Genomic DNA, 14,426 nt, shown 5'->3' with positions numbered 1-14,426 from the left:
TCGTTCTTTGCGGTGTTTTTATACGCAATCTTTTATGTTTCCCATCTCTATTATTGATGCAACACATTTGACTTATAAAATAAGTGGAAATATCAATAAGTCTTAGTGAAACCAGCCATGCAGAGTCTTAAATCAGTTACACAGCTTTTCAAGCAATCCCTGTCAGGTGGGAGAACGGTTTCCTATTTACCTAAACACACTTCAACAGACTTTCCGTAACTTTCAGCGAGCAGCATAGCAACCGTGAACACAGCCGGCCTTAAATACTTCGCCCCGCCCATCAAATACCAAAGTAAGTAACATCCCTTGGTCGATAAGCCCACAATAACATGATGTCCGGCAACCCGCAGATGTGGAGCAGCCCGAGCGTCCCAAGCTAAGAATCATGGAGCGCCAGCCGCAGCTTCCGCCGAACATCCGTCCGCCCAAGATGCAGAAGCGCCTGCGATATATGCGCGGCCCAGAGACGGTTCACAACACCTTGCTCCATAAGCAATACGCCATTGTGGCAACCGGCGGAGGCCGTCTGCGCTGGGGCCACTACGAGATGATGCGCCTGACGATCGGACGCAAAATGAACGTGAACACCATGTTCGCAACCTGGCGCGTTCCTGCCCCCTGGCAGCCAATCACCAAGAAAGGTCAGGGCCAGCGTATGGGAGGCGGAAAGGGGGCCATTGACCACTACGTGACTCCCATCAAGGCCGGACGCGTCATCGTCGAGATTGCCGGCCGGTGCGAGTTCGTCGAGGTCAAACAGTTTCTGCAGCAGGTAACCAATCAGTTGCCGTTTCAGGCCACCGTCGTCTCCCAGGAGATGCTGGACAAGCAGCGGGCAGCTGAGGAGGAGCACGCCCACCAGAACGAGAATCCCTTCACCATGAAGTACGTGATCCAGAATAACCTCAACGGGTGCCATCGGTGGCTTTCGCCCGTCGATCACAAGTGGTTTGGCAAACACTTGTAATAGAATAGAATATCTATTCCCAATAAACAACGCAATTCTCTTTACACGTTTTTCGTTGTTTTCTCTAAGTTATAAAACAAGAACCAAAAAACAAACTATAGCTAAAATTAAAAGTTTGACTTTGAAGTGAAGTTTTGATTTTTGACATGCTTGGATGTTGGATAAGTTTTCGATTTATGGGTTGGTTTTATTTATAATTTTAAGCTATCTGGCTGAAAGTCGTTGTTTTTTTTTTATCATATCGAGTCGTATTTTTCATCTTAAAATAAATAACTTATTTATTTACTGTCTAATTCATGTACTCACTGCGAAAAAACCCTGGTACACTGCAATCTTTCGTCTTCTTGAAGTAAGATAGTAACTGCAACCACTTTACACTTTACCCTGAAATCAAATAAGAAACAAAAAATAAAATAAGTAATTTGTACAGATAGTAATAGTTAGTATTAATTTGTTAGTAAAAAAGATATTTACCTCTTGGGGTTTTTGATTCACTGCATCTTGAAATTCACTCCAAATAGGAAGGTTTAGTCATCACCTGTAATGAAAAGAAGGATTTCAAAACATTAGTTCAATTATTTAATACAAATTGATTATTTAAGAAATACATACCCCAATGAGTTGATGCACTACATTCTGGAGTGGAGTTCAATGGAAGACCTCGCCAGTAAACCTTGATCTTGCAGCCTGTTCTCCAGTCCATTTTGGTAGTATCAGCATATATCTCCGGTAACCGCATTCTTACAACTATTCTTACTATATATATTAATATTATATGTCCCTACTTGTTTTAAATGATTAATTGTGTTTGATTTTCATATACTTCAAGTTTAATATTTGATAGTATACAACTTTTAAATTTCTTTTATGTTTTTGAATACTCTCAGATCTTTATCTGTTGCTTTTAAATTCTTTGTCAAAATATATCTGATATCTTAAAATAAATAACTTAATTATTTACTGTCTAATTCATGTACTCACTGCGAAAAATCCTTGGTGCACTGCAATCTTTCGTCTTCTTGAAGTAAGATAATAACTGCAACCACTTTATCCGCAACATTTACACTTTACACTTTACCCTGAAATTAAATAAGAAACAAAAAATAAAATAAGTAATTTTAAAAATAATAATGGTCAGTATTAATTTGTTAGTAAAAAGGTATTTACCTTTTTGGGTTTTTGATTCACTGCATCTTGAAGTTCACTCCAAGTAGAAAAGTATAGTCATCACCTGTAACGAAAAGAAGGATTCAAAATATTAGTTAAATTATTTTATACAAATTAATTATTATAAAAATACACACCACAACGAGTTGATGCACTGCATCCTGGAGTGAAGTTCAATAGGATAATCACTACAACCACTTTATCCGCAACATTTACACTTCACCCTGAAATTAAATAAAAAAAAATATACAATAAATAATTTGTTAAATAATAAAAGCTGGAATTAATTTGTTAGTAAGAAAGGTATTTACCTCTTTGGGTTTTTGATTCACTGCATCTTGAGTTCACTCCAAGTAAAACGTTATAGCCATCACCTGTAATGAAAAGAAGAATTTCAAACTATTAGCTAAATTATTTAAACATGAAAAAAAGGATTTCAAAATATCAGTTAAAATATTTAATACAAACTAATTATTTAAGAAATACATACCCCAATGAGTTGATGCACTGCATCCAGGAGTGAAGTTCAATAGAAGATCTCGTCATTAATCCTTGATCTTGCAGCCTGTTCTCCAGTCCATTTTGGTGGTATCAGCATATATCTCCGGTAACCGCATTCTTACAACTATTCTTACTATATATATTATTATAATATGACCCTAGTTGTTTTAGATAACTAATTGTGTTTGATATAGGAGTACTTCAAGTTCATTATTTGAACAAAATCACCTGTTGAATTTCTTTCTTATTGTTCTTGAATAATTTCAGATCTTTATCTGTTGCTCTTGATTGATCTTAAAATTAATAACTTAATTATTTACTGTCTAATTGATGTACTCACTGCGAAAAAAAACTTGGTGCACTGCATCCTAATATTCAACTCCAAGTTACAAGTAAGATGGTGTCACCAATTATTTTCTGCAACCAGCCAAACACACAACCAAAAACCTGAAATAAAATAAAATAATATTTAATTAAATAATTGCATTACATTTACAAAAGACCACGTCATCACTTAATTAAAAAAAAACTGCTACCCACCTCTTCGGGTTTTGATGCACTGCATCCTGGAGTCCACTTCATGCAGGAAGGTATCCGCCACTTTCAAGTTCATGCCAAGTCAGGCTATGATGCACTGCATCCGGGAGTGGACTCCAGTAGGAGGAGTCGACCCATGATGCACTGCATCCGGGAGTGGACTCCAGTAGGGGGAGTCGACCCATGATGCACTGCATCCGGGAGTGGACTCCAGTATGAGGAGTCGACCCATGATGCACTGCATCCGGGTGTGGACTCCAGTAGGAGGAGGCGACTCATGATGCACTGCATCCGGGAGTGGACTCGAATATATCGAAGCTCCATTTACAATTGCAGATTCAGTTTATGGATCTACTTTTTATATAGCAACAGGATTCCATGGAATTCATGTACTAATTGGAACAACTTTTTTATTAGTATGTTTATTACGGCATTTAAATAATCATTTTTCAAAAAGTCATCATTTTGGATTTGAAGCAGCTGGCAAACAAAACTTCGAAGTAGGTGAATCCACAGCAGCGCTCTGTGGAATCGGTCAGCTGATCAGCTTAAATTTGGGCAGGTTAGTAATGAGCGATTTTTGGCCCAATTTTCATTATTTTTTGCCAAAAAATTTTAACACTTTCAGGCGAGGAAGTCGATTCTGAATTTTATTACGAATTCTGGGTGTATGAAAAAATGGCTTTCTTAGAAAATGGCTTAAATCTAGCACTTGAAAGCCCATACTTACTTCTTGTTATCTTCGGCTTTCCACCTTTCAACAAATAACAAACACATATCTGAAGGGAAATGTACGAGTTCTATTGCAAACATTTGTTTAATTTTCCATTTCGTTTATGTGGATAATATGTAATGCATCATATAATATGTTTTTCTTGCCGTTGCTTTCGTATTATAATTAATATATAATATTATGCATGTATGCGTGTGTGTATATGTGTCGAGGGGGTGTGAACAATAGCCTTCTTCCACGGGCCTCAGTGGCCTTCGCCTTTCTTGTGCCTCAGCATCTCTCCTCTCCTTTTCCTTTGTCAATTAAAATCAACACTTTTCGTTGATCATGTCAAGTATCGGTGATCAGGGATCAGTGATCAGTGATCGCTCCATCTCTCAGTTCATGAAGTCGCACCCGGTGGAAGAGGGCTATATTAATAGGACGGGGGATTCGTGTGTGTTTTGTGTTGTTTTCTGTTGGGTCGAATAAAATCTCGACCCTTACCCTTAGCTCGGCTCGTCTAACAGTCGGTATCGTACCAGGCAGCCAGATTGTTGTTGTCATTGGGTGGCGTCGGCATGGCGTCCAAATCAAAGTTCAAAGCACCGGCATCTATCTCTCCCACATCCATGTCCATGGAATAAGGCGATGTAGGTGCGCCGCTGGGCGGGATGGCGCCGATGTTGCCAGCGCCGCCGCCAGCTCCGCCCACCGCTCCACCATTGCCGGCAGCAGCGCCGCCGCCCACGGGGCTGCTGATCTCCAGACCCTGCATCGAATCTATTGGTAGAGTATCATATCCTGCGAACAAACAAAAAGGGGAACAAAACAAGGTCGAGAGTTCTGATTAGTGAACAGTATTCATAAGGTAGGGCATCAACTTGCACATGGTGGGCAATGCAGTCCTGCACAAGTGGATTCATAATTTCTCGCTGGAATCGGTTACACATTTGAGCTATCCACAAAATTTAATAAACATCAAACAATTAACTTAAATCGCACTGAATAGTATATAGTATATCATGCAGATTTAATAGTGTTGTTTAATTTTTGTCCATATTTTCAAATCTTTATTACTTATGGCCACTTCATCGGCGCGTCAAAAGGGTAAACACCAGTTTAAACGAAACGTGAATTTCACTCATACACGACCGCCTTTTTAAATTAACCTAAAGTATTTAACAACATAGATCGGTCGTTAAATGCCGCTTAGTCTAAAACTAAATACGACACAAAGATATGTTGAATTCTGGTTGACCTCCTTCTTAAAATCTGCATGCACGCACGTCTTACAAACTAAAATTATGTACACGATAAGTGACTAGTTCTATGCGATAATCGCAGGCTACGTGTCATGCAAACTGAAATGAAATGCTCTAAACTTCATTACTCCTCTTTTTCCGAAGATGGACAGTTTGAATTTTAAATGCATTCTAAAAAAACTAAACGCAAGAAATGTATACAAAAGGATAATTATTAAAAATTATTGATAAAAAGTTTATGTTGATTTATCCCACGCGGTCCAACCGATGATAAAATGTCTTTAAATGGTTGTAGTATACAAAAGATAAATGAACTCTTCTGGCAGTGGTATCCTTCCTCTACGCAATTGCTCCTTGTTGTTGCTAGTGGATGTTTATTTATAGGTGTTCTGTGTTTGTGTTTGTGGTGCTGATAACTACGTGTAAGGTCAATAGTTTGTTCGTTTAAGGCCCACAAGGACAGGTACTTCTTTTCTCCTCTAATCCATTAAGACAGCAATGAAGGGGTTACCAAAGGGTATTCTTGTCTGTTTAACGTTAATTTATGCAACTGGCGCCTAACGAAGTATGTTATCCTGATAAACGTTTCTTTAAGGGGAAAAATACAATTAGAAAGCCTGAAATGAGGGCTATCTTTGGGAGTGGATTGCAAGTAGGGTGTTAAATGAATCTTAGCGATTCTTTTTGCATGTTATTAGGTAATTATTGAGCAATAAAAATCAGTCAAGTTTTTTGAAAAATATTGTAATTAAGCCCATTTATGATCAATAATGTGGAGTCGTGTTTTTAGGGAAGGACTTTGCGCCGTGCAGTCTCCAGGTCCAGGATCACGACTTAAACAAAAAACAGCAACTGGGCTTTAAACTTAAAGGTACAGCGCACACCATGAATTATTCCATATTTGAAAAAAATTATTTTTCCATTAAAAAATTTGAAGTTAAAAAAATTTTCAAAAATAACGTTTTTTTTTCGACTTTGTTTGTAAAAAAAACATGTTATAACAAACAAGTATGAAAAACTGTTATATTCATGGTGTGGAGAATTTAATTTCAAACATAATGCAAAAAACCGCATTCGATTAAAATAAAATCTCTGACCTGTACATTGCACGGCGACTTTGAAAACACGACTTTTCAGGAGAAGCGTTTAAAGTTTACTTTTGTGCATGTCCGCCATATGACACACCCTCACTAAATTGTGTATAACTTTGAAAATAAGGACCGGACGGCTTTATGCTTTTAAAGGCTTATTCTCAGACATATTTAGAGTACATTACACCAAAAAAAATTTTTTCGAAAAAAAAAAATTTCTAATTGTATTTCCCCCCTTAAAAAGTCAGCTACTATAAAGTAACCCAGTTAATTACAAAAAATTTTGTATTCATCGTATACGATAATAGGTTTTAGATTTGCACGAGAATTGACCAAAGTTGTGGCTTAATAACCAAATAACACGCACACAAACTAGTCTTTATTTATTTCCTTTGCATGCAGCCGTGGAAATTAGGGGATAACGAAATCGGGGAATAACGAGCAAGAATACAGAGATGTAAAGAGATCTAGCGAGTGGCACAGGGAAAGGTCTTTGGTTCACACTTTTAAAGTTTGATGTGAACTTAACAATTAGGCTTCGATTAATTAGTGCTTATTTGAGAGATGAACAGAGACGGAAACGATTAAATGAATGCGGGGTGGTATCGGGGTCGGGGCCCAAGGAGTTATCGAATTGTCTGAGCCATTTAACGTTCCCATTAGTTTATTTTTGAGTGGGTTTCACGGGGGTTCTTCTTCTTGGGGCTTGGTTAAGGGTATGGGGGGCTTGGTCTCTTATGCATATGGCATACATACCTTGCTGATGGAATGCGCGACCTCCGTGCGAACTGTGCACGCTGGGCGGACCTTGTCCGTACAGGCCTTCATATGCTTCTTCGGGTCCAAGCATATCCTGTGATCGATCGATTTCGTGTTTGTTTATCGGTCGGTGTGCGTTTGTTTGTGCGTAGTTTGTGCGTGATCGTTCGTGTATGATTGTGTGTTCGATGTTTTATTTTTTTTTTTTAAGTTTTGTTTTCATTTATTTGTTGTTGGGATGGATCAGAAGTGAAAAGTTGTTAGGAAAGAAGAAGACACACGCAAACGCCAGTTTGCAAGTGAATGTGAAAGACGGGGGAGAGAGGGGGTGGTTGTAGGAGCGGGGGCGACGAGAGTGAGACAGAGACAGTCGCGATGTTTATTGTTGTTGGTGAGATTTTGGTGCAGTGATTATCCGTCATTGGTGGTTTCGGTTCATTTACCGTTGCAGTTGTGTGTATAGTGTTTTTTTTTTTTTTTTTTTTTGGTTTAACACACACAAAGTAAACATAAAGGAAAAAAAAAGAAAAGAACAAAAATTAAATAAAAAACGTGAATTAATTACAAAATCATAAACACAAAGTTCGAGAAATCGCATAATACAAATTTAAATTAATGTATGTATGTATGTATGTTTCCGGTGGCATTGTTTTCGGAGGGATACGTGGAAAGGGGTAGGGGTAGGGGTGTGGTTAAGAGGTTTGCGGTATAAAAAAAACGATGATAACTAATCGGAATCGGTATACGTAATTGATAGTCATCTACAGCTACCTACTTATCAACTAACATTTATGATCTATCGATTCTTGGGTTACAATAAAAGCAAATAACAAAACATATAAATCAAAATCAAGATGAAATTTAAATGTATGTTATCGAAATCGTAAGCAAGCGGTATATAGGTCGATACTTAATATAGATACCATTATATAATGCTTGACTAGAGTAAGTTTTCTACAAGTTTACAATTTTATGTACAGAGCGCGTTCGCTTTTCGCGCGGGATTTAAAATTTGAATCATGAGAACACAAAAAGGGGTGTTTAAAGAGCCGGAAAACCGGAGACCTCTCGTCTTCTTAGCCTACTTGGCACGCACCTGCAGATCGGGACCCATGCCCAAGTCGGCATTAGCCCAAATATTGTTGTCCTCGCGCAATAGCGAGTTGGTCAACTCGATGGACAGCCGCTTCTTGTAGTCCTGTGGCTTGTCTTCGCTCATCCGGAACAGCACGGCGGCGGCGTACGTAGCCACACCCTCGTTGCGCGAGTGAAGCAGATCGGTCAGCGGCCCGGTGGCGCCCTCCTGCTCAATAATCTCAGCGCCCTCCTTGTCGGCGGCCAGTTCGCAAAGAACGCCGGCAGCCACGCGCTGAAATCAAAAACGTAAACGTAAGTGACGCGAATTCTCTTTCAAAACAGCTTTCATCCCACCTGAATGTTTTCAATTTCGTTGAACAGCAAACGCACAAAGATCGGTATCACCGACTGCTGCCGAATGAGCGCCCGGTTGTGGGACTCACGGGCCAGGATATGTAAAGCCCCCACCGTGCCCTCGACAATCTCCTCCATGCGTACTCCGTCGGCGTAGGCGGACGGCTGCTGCGAGCCCGTGGTGGCAATCGAGGAGCGTTGCTGGTTGTAGACAACAGTTAGTACGAACAATCCACAAGTACGTGCAAACTTACCCTCTCTGTGTCTTGGAAAGCGCGCATTAGCAGCCGCACCAAGTGGTGAATAGCCCCGTGCTCGCGCAGAGGAGCGTGGTTGGCCGGGCAGAGAGCCAAATTGCGTATGAGCCCGATGACGGCCTTGATTAACGGCCAGCGCGATGGTGGATGCAGTAGCTTCACAATTACGGAGAGGCCATAGTTTAAACGCACGGCGTTCTGGGCCAGCTCCGAGTCCACGTGACGCGAGGTCAGGTGACGCAGGGCGCAGACGGCCGGCTCGGTGATCTCCTCGCGATCCCCAGCATTGATGATGGTACGGACGAGGGCGTCCACACCGCCCACTTGGCAAACGGTGGCCTTATTGCGCTGATTGTTGCAAGTCAGATTCGAGAGGATGCCGGCGGCACAGGTGACCACGTTGACATCGGTGGAACCCAAGACCTGCACGAGCGATTGGAGCAGGGCTTCGAGGCCCTCCACCTTGGTGGCCGCATCAGACAGATTACGGAGCGTCCACAGGCAGTTTTGGACGAGGCGGGGCGACATATTGCCCAAGTGCATGGCCAACGCTTGCATGCCTCCGGCGTCCACGATGGCGGGCTTGTTGCTGGAGCAAACCGACAGCACCTTGAGCACCCGCGAGGTGGTCCACAGCAACTTCTCATAGTCGTAGGAGCGCATGATGCGCACCAATTCATTAGGCCCACCGGAGGCGAGGATTATGAGCTTGCTCTCCTGGTTACCGTAGGCCAGAATCTGCAGGCAATCGGTGACGATAGCTAGAAACTTAACATTGTTCCTCTGCAGCAGCGTAACCATCTTTTGGAGGCCGCCAGCCAGGCGCACGGCCATTTTGGAGCCATCCTGGTGGAGTAGCAGGTTGTGCAGCGTGGTAATCGCATAGAAGAGCACACTTTCAACTGGCGAGGAGAGCAGCTTGACGAGAGCCGGTATTCCGCCGCTCTTGAATATGGCCAGCAGACCCTGGCGATGGTGCGATAAGTTGTGCAGAGTGCCTACCGCTGCCTTGGTGCTCTCCAGATCATTGCTGTTCGAGATGGCGCGCACCAAAGCGGCCACCATCTGTGGGCTGTTCATAATGGCGTGTCGCGAGGCCTCCTTCTTCGACAGCTGGTGGACCATCATGGCGGCCTGCGAAACGACCACCTGATCTTCGTCGTTCAGCAGCTTGATTAACTCCGGTATGGCCCTGGTAGCCAGCTCGGCGTCGTCCTGGTAGTTGATAAGATTCACCACCGCGTGCTTCAACATCTGTGACGGTTCCGATAGGCGCTGCACCGCCGTCGGTTGTTGCGGATCAAACTGGGTGGAGGGAATTTCGATGCCCTCCTCCAGGGTCTCCGGGAACATAGCAGCACGGACGCGTTGGGAGCGCGTCTGGCTCAGCTGCTGGTTCATGTCGTCCACTTGGTCCTGTGTAAAGTTCTGCGGGAAACCAGTGTCCAGGTCGAACATCAGCGGATCGCCCTCCATCTCCTCGTCTTCCTTACCGGACAGCGAGGGCACCTGGGTCACGGCACCCGAGTGAATGCCGGAGTCGCCCAGATACGAGTTCTGCTGCCACATGAGGGTCTGCTCTTTGGCGGACACCATCGGCGGCAGATCCGGAGGATTGTATTGATTATTATGCGACACTGCAAGCAGAGGGACAAATAATGTTAGTCTTTTTTGTACTTGCATCAGTGCGTTACAGACGCTCAGTTTGGAATTGAAATTTTTAAGCTAATTTTAACATCGTTATTTATTGAAAATGGCATAATAATATATAAATGTATATATATACATATTTGAAAACGCATAACGCATTTCTTCGAGTTATGTATGTATAGGTATAGTCTTATGTATATATATATTCCTTGTTGTCAACCTTTTGCAGAGCAAGAATGGCGTAGGACAACGGAAACATGGCCCTCAGACTGAATGCAACTTAGTATCTACACTTTATCTCTGGCATTGGGTTTAGTTTTTGATTTGAGCTCGGGTTCTCTCTTTAAACCCTCTACAGCTTGTTCCTTGGGAAATGGAAAAATGGGAAACGACAGCGACTGACAGCAAAGTGAGCAGCCCCCACCCCATATATCGCAAAAAATTGCAAAAGGAAAACTGTGAAGCGTGACAAATTGAACGCTGCAGGATATTTCCACAAAGTTTAGAGCGGATGGGTGGAGCGAAAACAGGGAGGGGGTCATGATGCTCACACATGAGAGGGTCTTGGCAAAGGATTCGTGGGGCTTTTTGTTTGCCACTTCTGTCTTAATTATGCCTTTTCGGGCCCCGCTTTTTGCCTTTGTTGTTTTACTTATGCGCGGACACAGTGCGGCCACGCCCCTTTTGTATGCATTTGCAAACTCCCCCTTTTTTGATCATACGGCTCGTTAATATTTACAACAGGCAAACCTGTATAAATCAAACATAAAAACAGCTGAATTTGAAAAAACTCAAATTCAGGCCAAGAGTATTGATAAAAATGGATTATAATATTTAGTTGACCGAACCCTTATAGAGTTGTTTAATGTAATGTAATCTGTTAAGATTGGTTTCATAAAATTAATTTAGCTTTAGATAACCCATAGAAAGATATTTATTCCTTAATTGCTCAATTTTGTTCGCTACAAGCACGTAGGACTGTGCTTCTGTTTCGAATCATTTCCCGAATCGATTAAGTGCGTTTTCCTCCGCTTTATCCCTCGAAGGGAGAAATGCTGGAACGAAGGGAATGTATGTAATAAGGGGTAGAGAACGGCCGGAGCCTTTAAGTGGAAGTTGCCGCTTACTAATTAAATTCTGCACAGCAGCAGCAAAAAAAAAACCAAAAAGCAGAAGAAAATGTGCAGCCAAGTCGAAAATAAAATTGGAAGTCTGAGAGGAAGGACCTAAAAGGTCCTGGGAGGTTGTTAGAGGACGGATGGGTGGGTGGCTGTGCCACGTGCAAGCTGCGTGAGTAGAGGCAAGAGAAATCAAGTTTCAAAGGGTACCAAACAGAGGCGTAAAAAGGGGGTTTACTGGGTTTGGCACCATAAATTTGCAAAATACATAAGTATAACTAACAAATCGACTTTAATTATACAGCGAATCGAAAACTGGTAAGAACTTTTTAAGCTTTATTAAAGTTATCTATCAATAAGCAAGACTGCAATTCTAGTTCTTAAATAAATATTTAAAATACGTCTAGTTAATTCACCCTCCTGATAATGTCCTGGCTAGGCCTCTGCTATTCCATGGTTAACAGACTTTGCACACTGCAAATGAAGTGGCAAAAAGAACCGCGAGAGGGAGGAAAACATCTTCCTTCCTTGTCCTTTTAGCAGCGTCGTCATACGAATTTTAAATTGCAAAATCAAAGGAACACAAACAGCTTTTTTTGGTGGTAAGGACAGGGACACAGTATACGCCTGGTGGTTGGTAATCGCACAAAAAAAAAAAAGATCATCCAAATGGTGCATGTTTAAGCATTAACAAGTATGTAAATGTGGGCAACTCATAGAACAGGCATAAATTATTTATTGGGGGTGAATGGATAGCATAGTTACCCTATATATTTCACAATTCTAACAAAGGAAGCATCAAAAACAAATAACAAAAGCAAATACTTTATGTCACATTGGGCAAATTTGTCAACAACAAGTATCTCTCTCTCTTTACAATAATTACTGCAACAGAGTTGTTATTGTATTGCGATACAGGAGCTTATAAAAAAAATAAAATAGAAAATTATAGATTTTAAAAAGGTTTATTACTTGCACCACAAGTAATAACTCTAATAAAGCTGATGTGGTTTTATTCATAATGGCAGTGAATTTCTAGGGTTTTCTCCTTAACTCCTATTTCTAAGTAAAATTGGATAAGATAACCTGAAGCCCCTTAAACTCAAACAAAATTACTTTTTTTTTTTTTACATTTTGGGTATTTTGGAGTTTTTCCAAATGGATTTTTGGAAAAAGGAAAATGGAAGAGCACCGCTAGAAATACTTACTGGTACGGTTCTGGGCTGGCATGTAACTCATCTTGGTGATTAAGGCGCTTTACACCACACCTGCAAGAAAGAGACAGATCATAAATGAGTAATTTGCTTAACAGTTAACACAAACTACAGTTTGAGTGTGTATGTATAAAAACTAGAAACAACAGTTAAACCCAAATTGCGAGCTATATTTTTTTGCAGGCATATTACTGACTTAATATGTGATTTCTTTTTTGTTTAATTAATTTCCGCTTTAAGATGTCGCAGCTTAATACAAATTATGCTGCGTATGCCAAAGAAGCACAAACACACACACGCAGGCAGACCACAGGTAGACGTGTTTGTGTGGGCCTCTCTACCTGGTAAAGACTTTGGCCACAAACCTTGAGTTATTTATTTGATTACTATCTTTGTCACTTCTTCAAGCTTCAGGCACTCAAAAAAAAACACTAGAAAATATTTTTTTTTTTACTGCAGCTTCTGGAAAATGCGACCGACCAGCACGCTCGTTAAAATGGAACAGAATCGTATAGCGTACAGTGAAGCACGAAACACTTGCAACACTGCGCGAGTGAGATGGACTAAGCATTAAAGGAGAGCAAGTGGAAATGAGAGAGAAGAGAAGTAAAGGGTCGCACTGCAGCACACGAATGCAGTGCTGCGCAGAGTTGCCACAGATCCGCCAGATTGTGCATACATACATGAAGAAAGGATTCTAATTTCCGATTATGGAGTTTCAGATTAGATAAAATACCAAGCCGCCGATAATGAGCCCTTAATTCGGGAAAACACAGTTTCCTGTCTGCGGCATTGTTTACATTCCACGAGTAGGAAAGCAGTCCCACGGGGGAGAATACATAAAACTGCCGTTTGTGTGTATCCAGCTCCAACGCTTACACATACAAGCTCACATCTCACCACACCCCCTTCAAGCCCCGCGCGAACTTGTTTGCCCTTGCTTTCCAGCTTTTTATTCCAAACACAAAACTCACTTTCTTAAATAGACAACACTCTACTCCATTTTCTTACCGCTTCCAAAGGATTAAAGTCTGCCTTGGAGCAGAATTTATTAATTTAAAACGCACTGGGGCAAACTAGCAACGAATTGTCTCTGCTGAAAAAAACTGTGTATATGGCGACAGAGACCTAACTAGAGATGGCCTGTTGCTGCTCCGATAACACGATAGTCGCTGGCCGATAGCCCCGTGGAAATTTTTAAAAATTTATGCTTGTAAGAACATAGAGAAATCTTCACAAATTTTAACTATGCCCTTTTTAGCAACAAAATTTTCCAGTACGCCTTAGGAGATTTTGCGGGAGATTTCGCCATAGCTGACTTATAAATAACAGAACGCAATACTAATTTGTAGACCAAGCTTTGTAATCTGTTTCCTACCGTTTATCTTGTATAAACATTACCTACACAATCGCCTACATGTGTGCGTGTGGGTGTATTACAATTTAAGTTTATGTAAAAACTGCTTAAGTTGTGCTGAAAACTGTGAAAACCTATATTGCTTCATAATACTTACCAAGTCGGAAGTTAATTTGTCTGCTCAAAGGCAGGTTTCTGTTCTTATAACGCACTTAAATCTTAAAATTCGACAAAAATCCACGACTGAGAAAACTGTATTGGGCGAAGAGCCGATAACCGATAGCTGATAACTTACCACAGGTTCCTGCCAACCTGTTTTTTACAAAGAACAATCCTGAGCGCCGTTTTTAAAATGTGTTATTCGGAAACCTGTAAAAATATTTGATTGGTTTTACAGTTG

The 14,426-nt window shown here is 41.2% G+C and overlaps 2 protein-coding genes across 5 annotated transcripts; one reads left to right on the top strand and one right to left on the bottom strand.

Moving 5' to 3' along the window:
• Positions 1-11: 11 nt before the first annotated feature.
• On the top strand, positions 12-1,011 carry LOC108097133 (39S ribosomal protein L16, mitochondrial). Its single transcript, XM_017199229.2, has 3 exons — positions 12-166; positions 227-292; positions 351-1,011. The coding sequence occupies exons 1-3, from the start codon at positions 118-120 to the stop codon at positions 965-967; spliced, it is 732 nt and encodes a 243-aa protein (XP_017054718.1). The 5' UTR covers positions 12-117; the 3' UTR covers positions 968-1,011.
• A 2,941-nt stretch (positions 1,012-3,952) lies between these two features.
• Positions 3,953-14,321, bottom strand: LOC108097239 (armadillo segment polarity protein). Of its 4 annotated transcripts, none has more exons than XM_017199414.2 (7): positions 14,184-14,321; positions 12,664-12,723; positions 8,685-10,324; positions 8,431-8,631; positions 8,096-8,368; positions 6,997-7,093; positions 3,953-4,688 (listed from the first exon to the last, which is right to left on the bottom strand). In XM_017199414.2, the coding sequence occupies exons 2-7, from the start codon at positions 12,692-12,694 to the stop codon at positions 4,408-4,410; spliced, it is 2,523 nt and encodes an 840-aa protein (XP_017054903.1). In that variant the 5' UTR covers positions 12,695-12,723; positions 14,184-14,321; the 3' UTR covers positions 3,953-4,407. The 4 variants fall into 4 exon arrangements, with proteins under 4 accessions (XP_017054903.1, XP_017054902.1, XP_017054904.1 ...); XM_017199413.1 differs by lacking the exon at positions 14,184-14,321 and adding an exon at positions 13,681-13,810; XM_017199415.2 differs by lacking the exon at positions 14,184-14,321 and adding an exon at positions 13,035-13,171.
• Between the last annotated feature and the right edge of the window lie 105 nt (positions 14,322-14,426).

The sequence above is a fragment of the Drosophila ficusphila genome, unplaced genomic scaffold (assembly GCF_018152265.1).
Source record: "Drosophila ficusphila isolate 14025-0441.05 unplaced genomic scaffold, ASM1815226v1 contig_198, whole genome shotgun sequence".
NCBI classification, from domain to species: Eukaryota; Metazoa; Arthropoda; class Insecta; order Diptera; family Drosophilidae; genus Drosophila; species Drosophila ficusphila.
Note: the sequence above shows the minus strand (reverse complement) of the source record. Positions and strands in the feature narration are given on the sequence as shown.

Excerpts from the sequence above, each read along its gene's own strand:
- LOC108097133 (XM_017199229.2), top strand. The coding sequence starts at position 118 with ATGCAGAGTCTTAAATCAGTTACACAGCTTTTCAAGCAATCCCTGTCA. Across the intron at positions 167-226 it reads TTTCAAGCAATCCCTGTCAG|CGAGCAGCATAGCAACCGTG; the intron begins GTGGGAGAACGG and ends CGTAACTTTCAG. Across the intron at positions 293-350 it reads CCCGCCCATCAAATACCAAA|ATGTGGAGCAGCCCGAGCGT; the intron begins GTAAGTAACATC and ends GGCAACCCGCAG.
- LOC108097239 (XM_017199414.2), bottom strand. The coding sequence starts at position 12,694 with ATGAGTTACATGCCAGCCCAGAACCGTACCA. Across the intron at positions 10,325-12,663 it reads GCCAGCCCAGAACCGTACCA|TGTCGCATAATAATCAATAC; the intron begins GTAAGTATTTCT and ends CTCTGCTTGCAG. Across the intron at positions 7,094-8,095 it reads GCATGGGTCCCGATCTGCAG|GATATGCTTGGACCCGAAGA; the intron begins GTGCGTGCCAAG and ends GATCGATCACAG.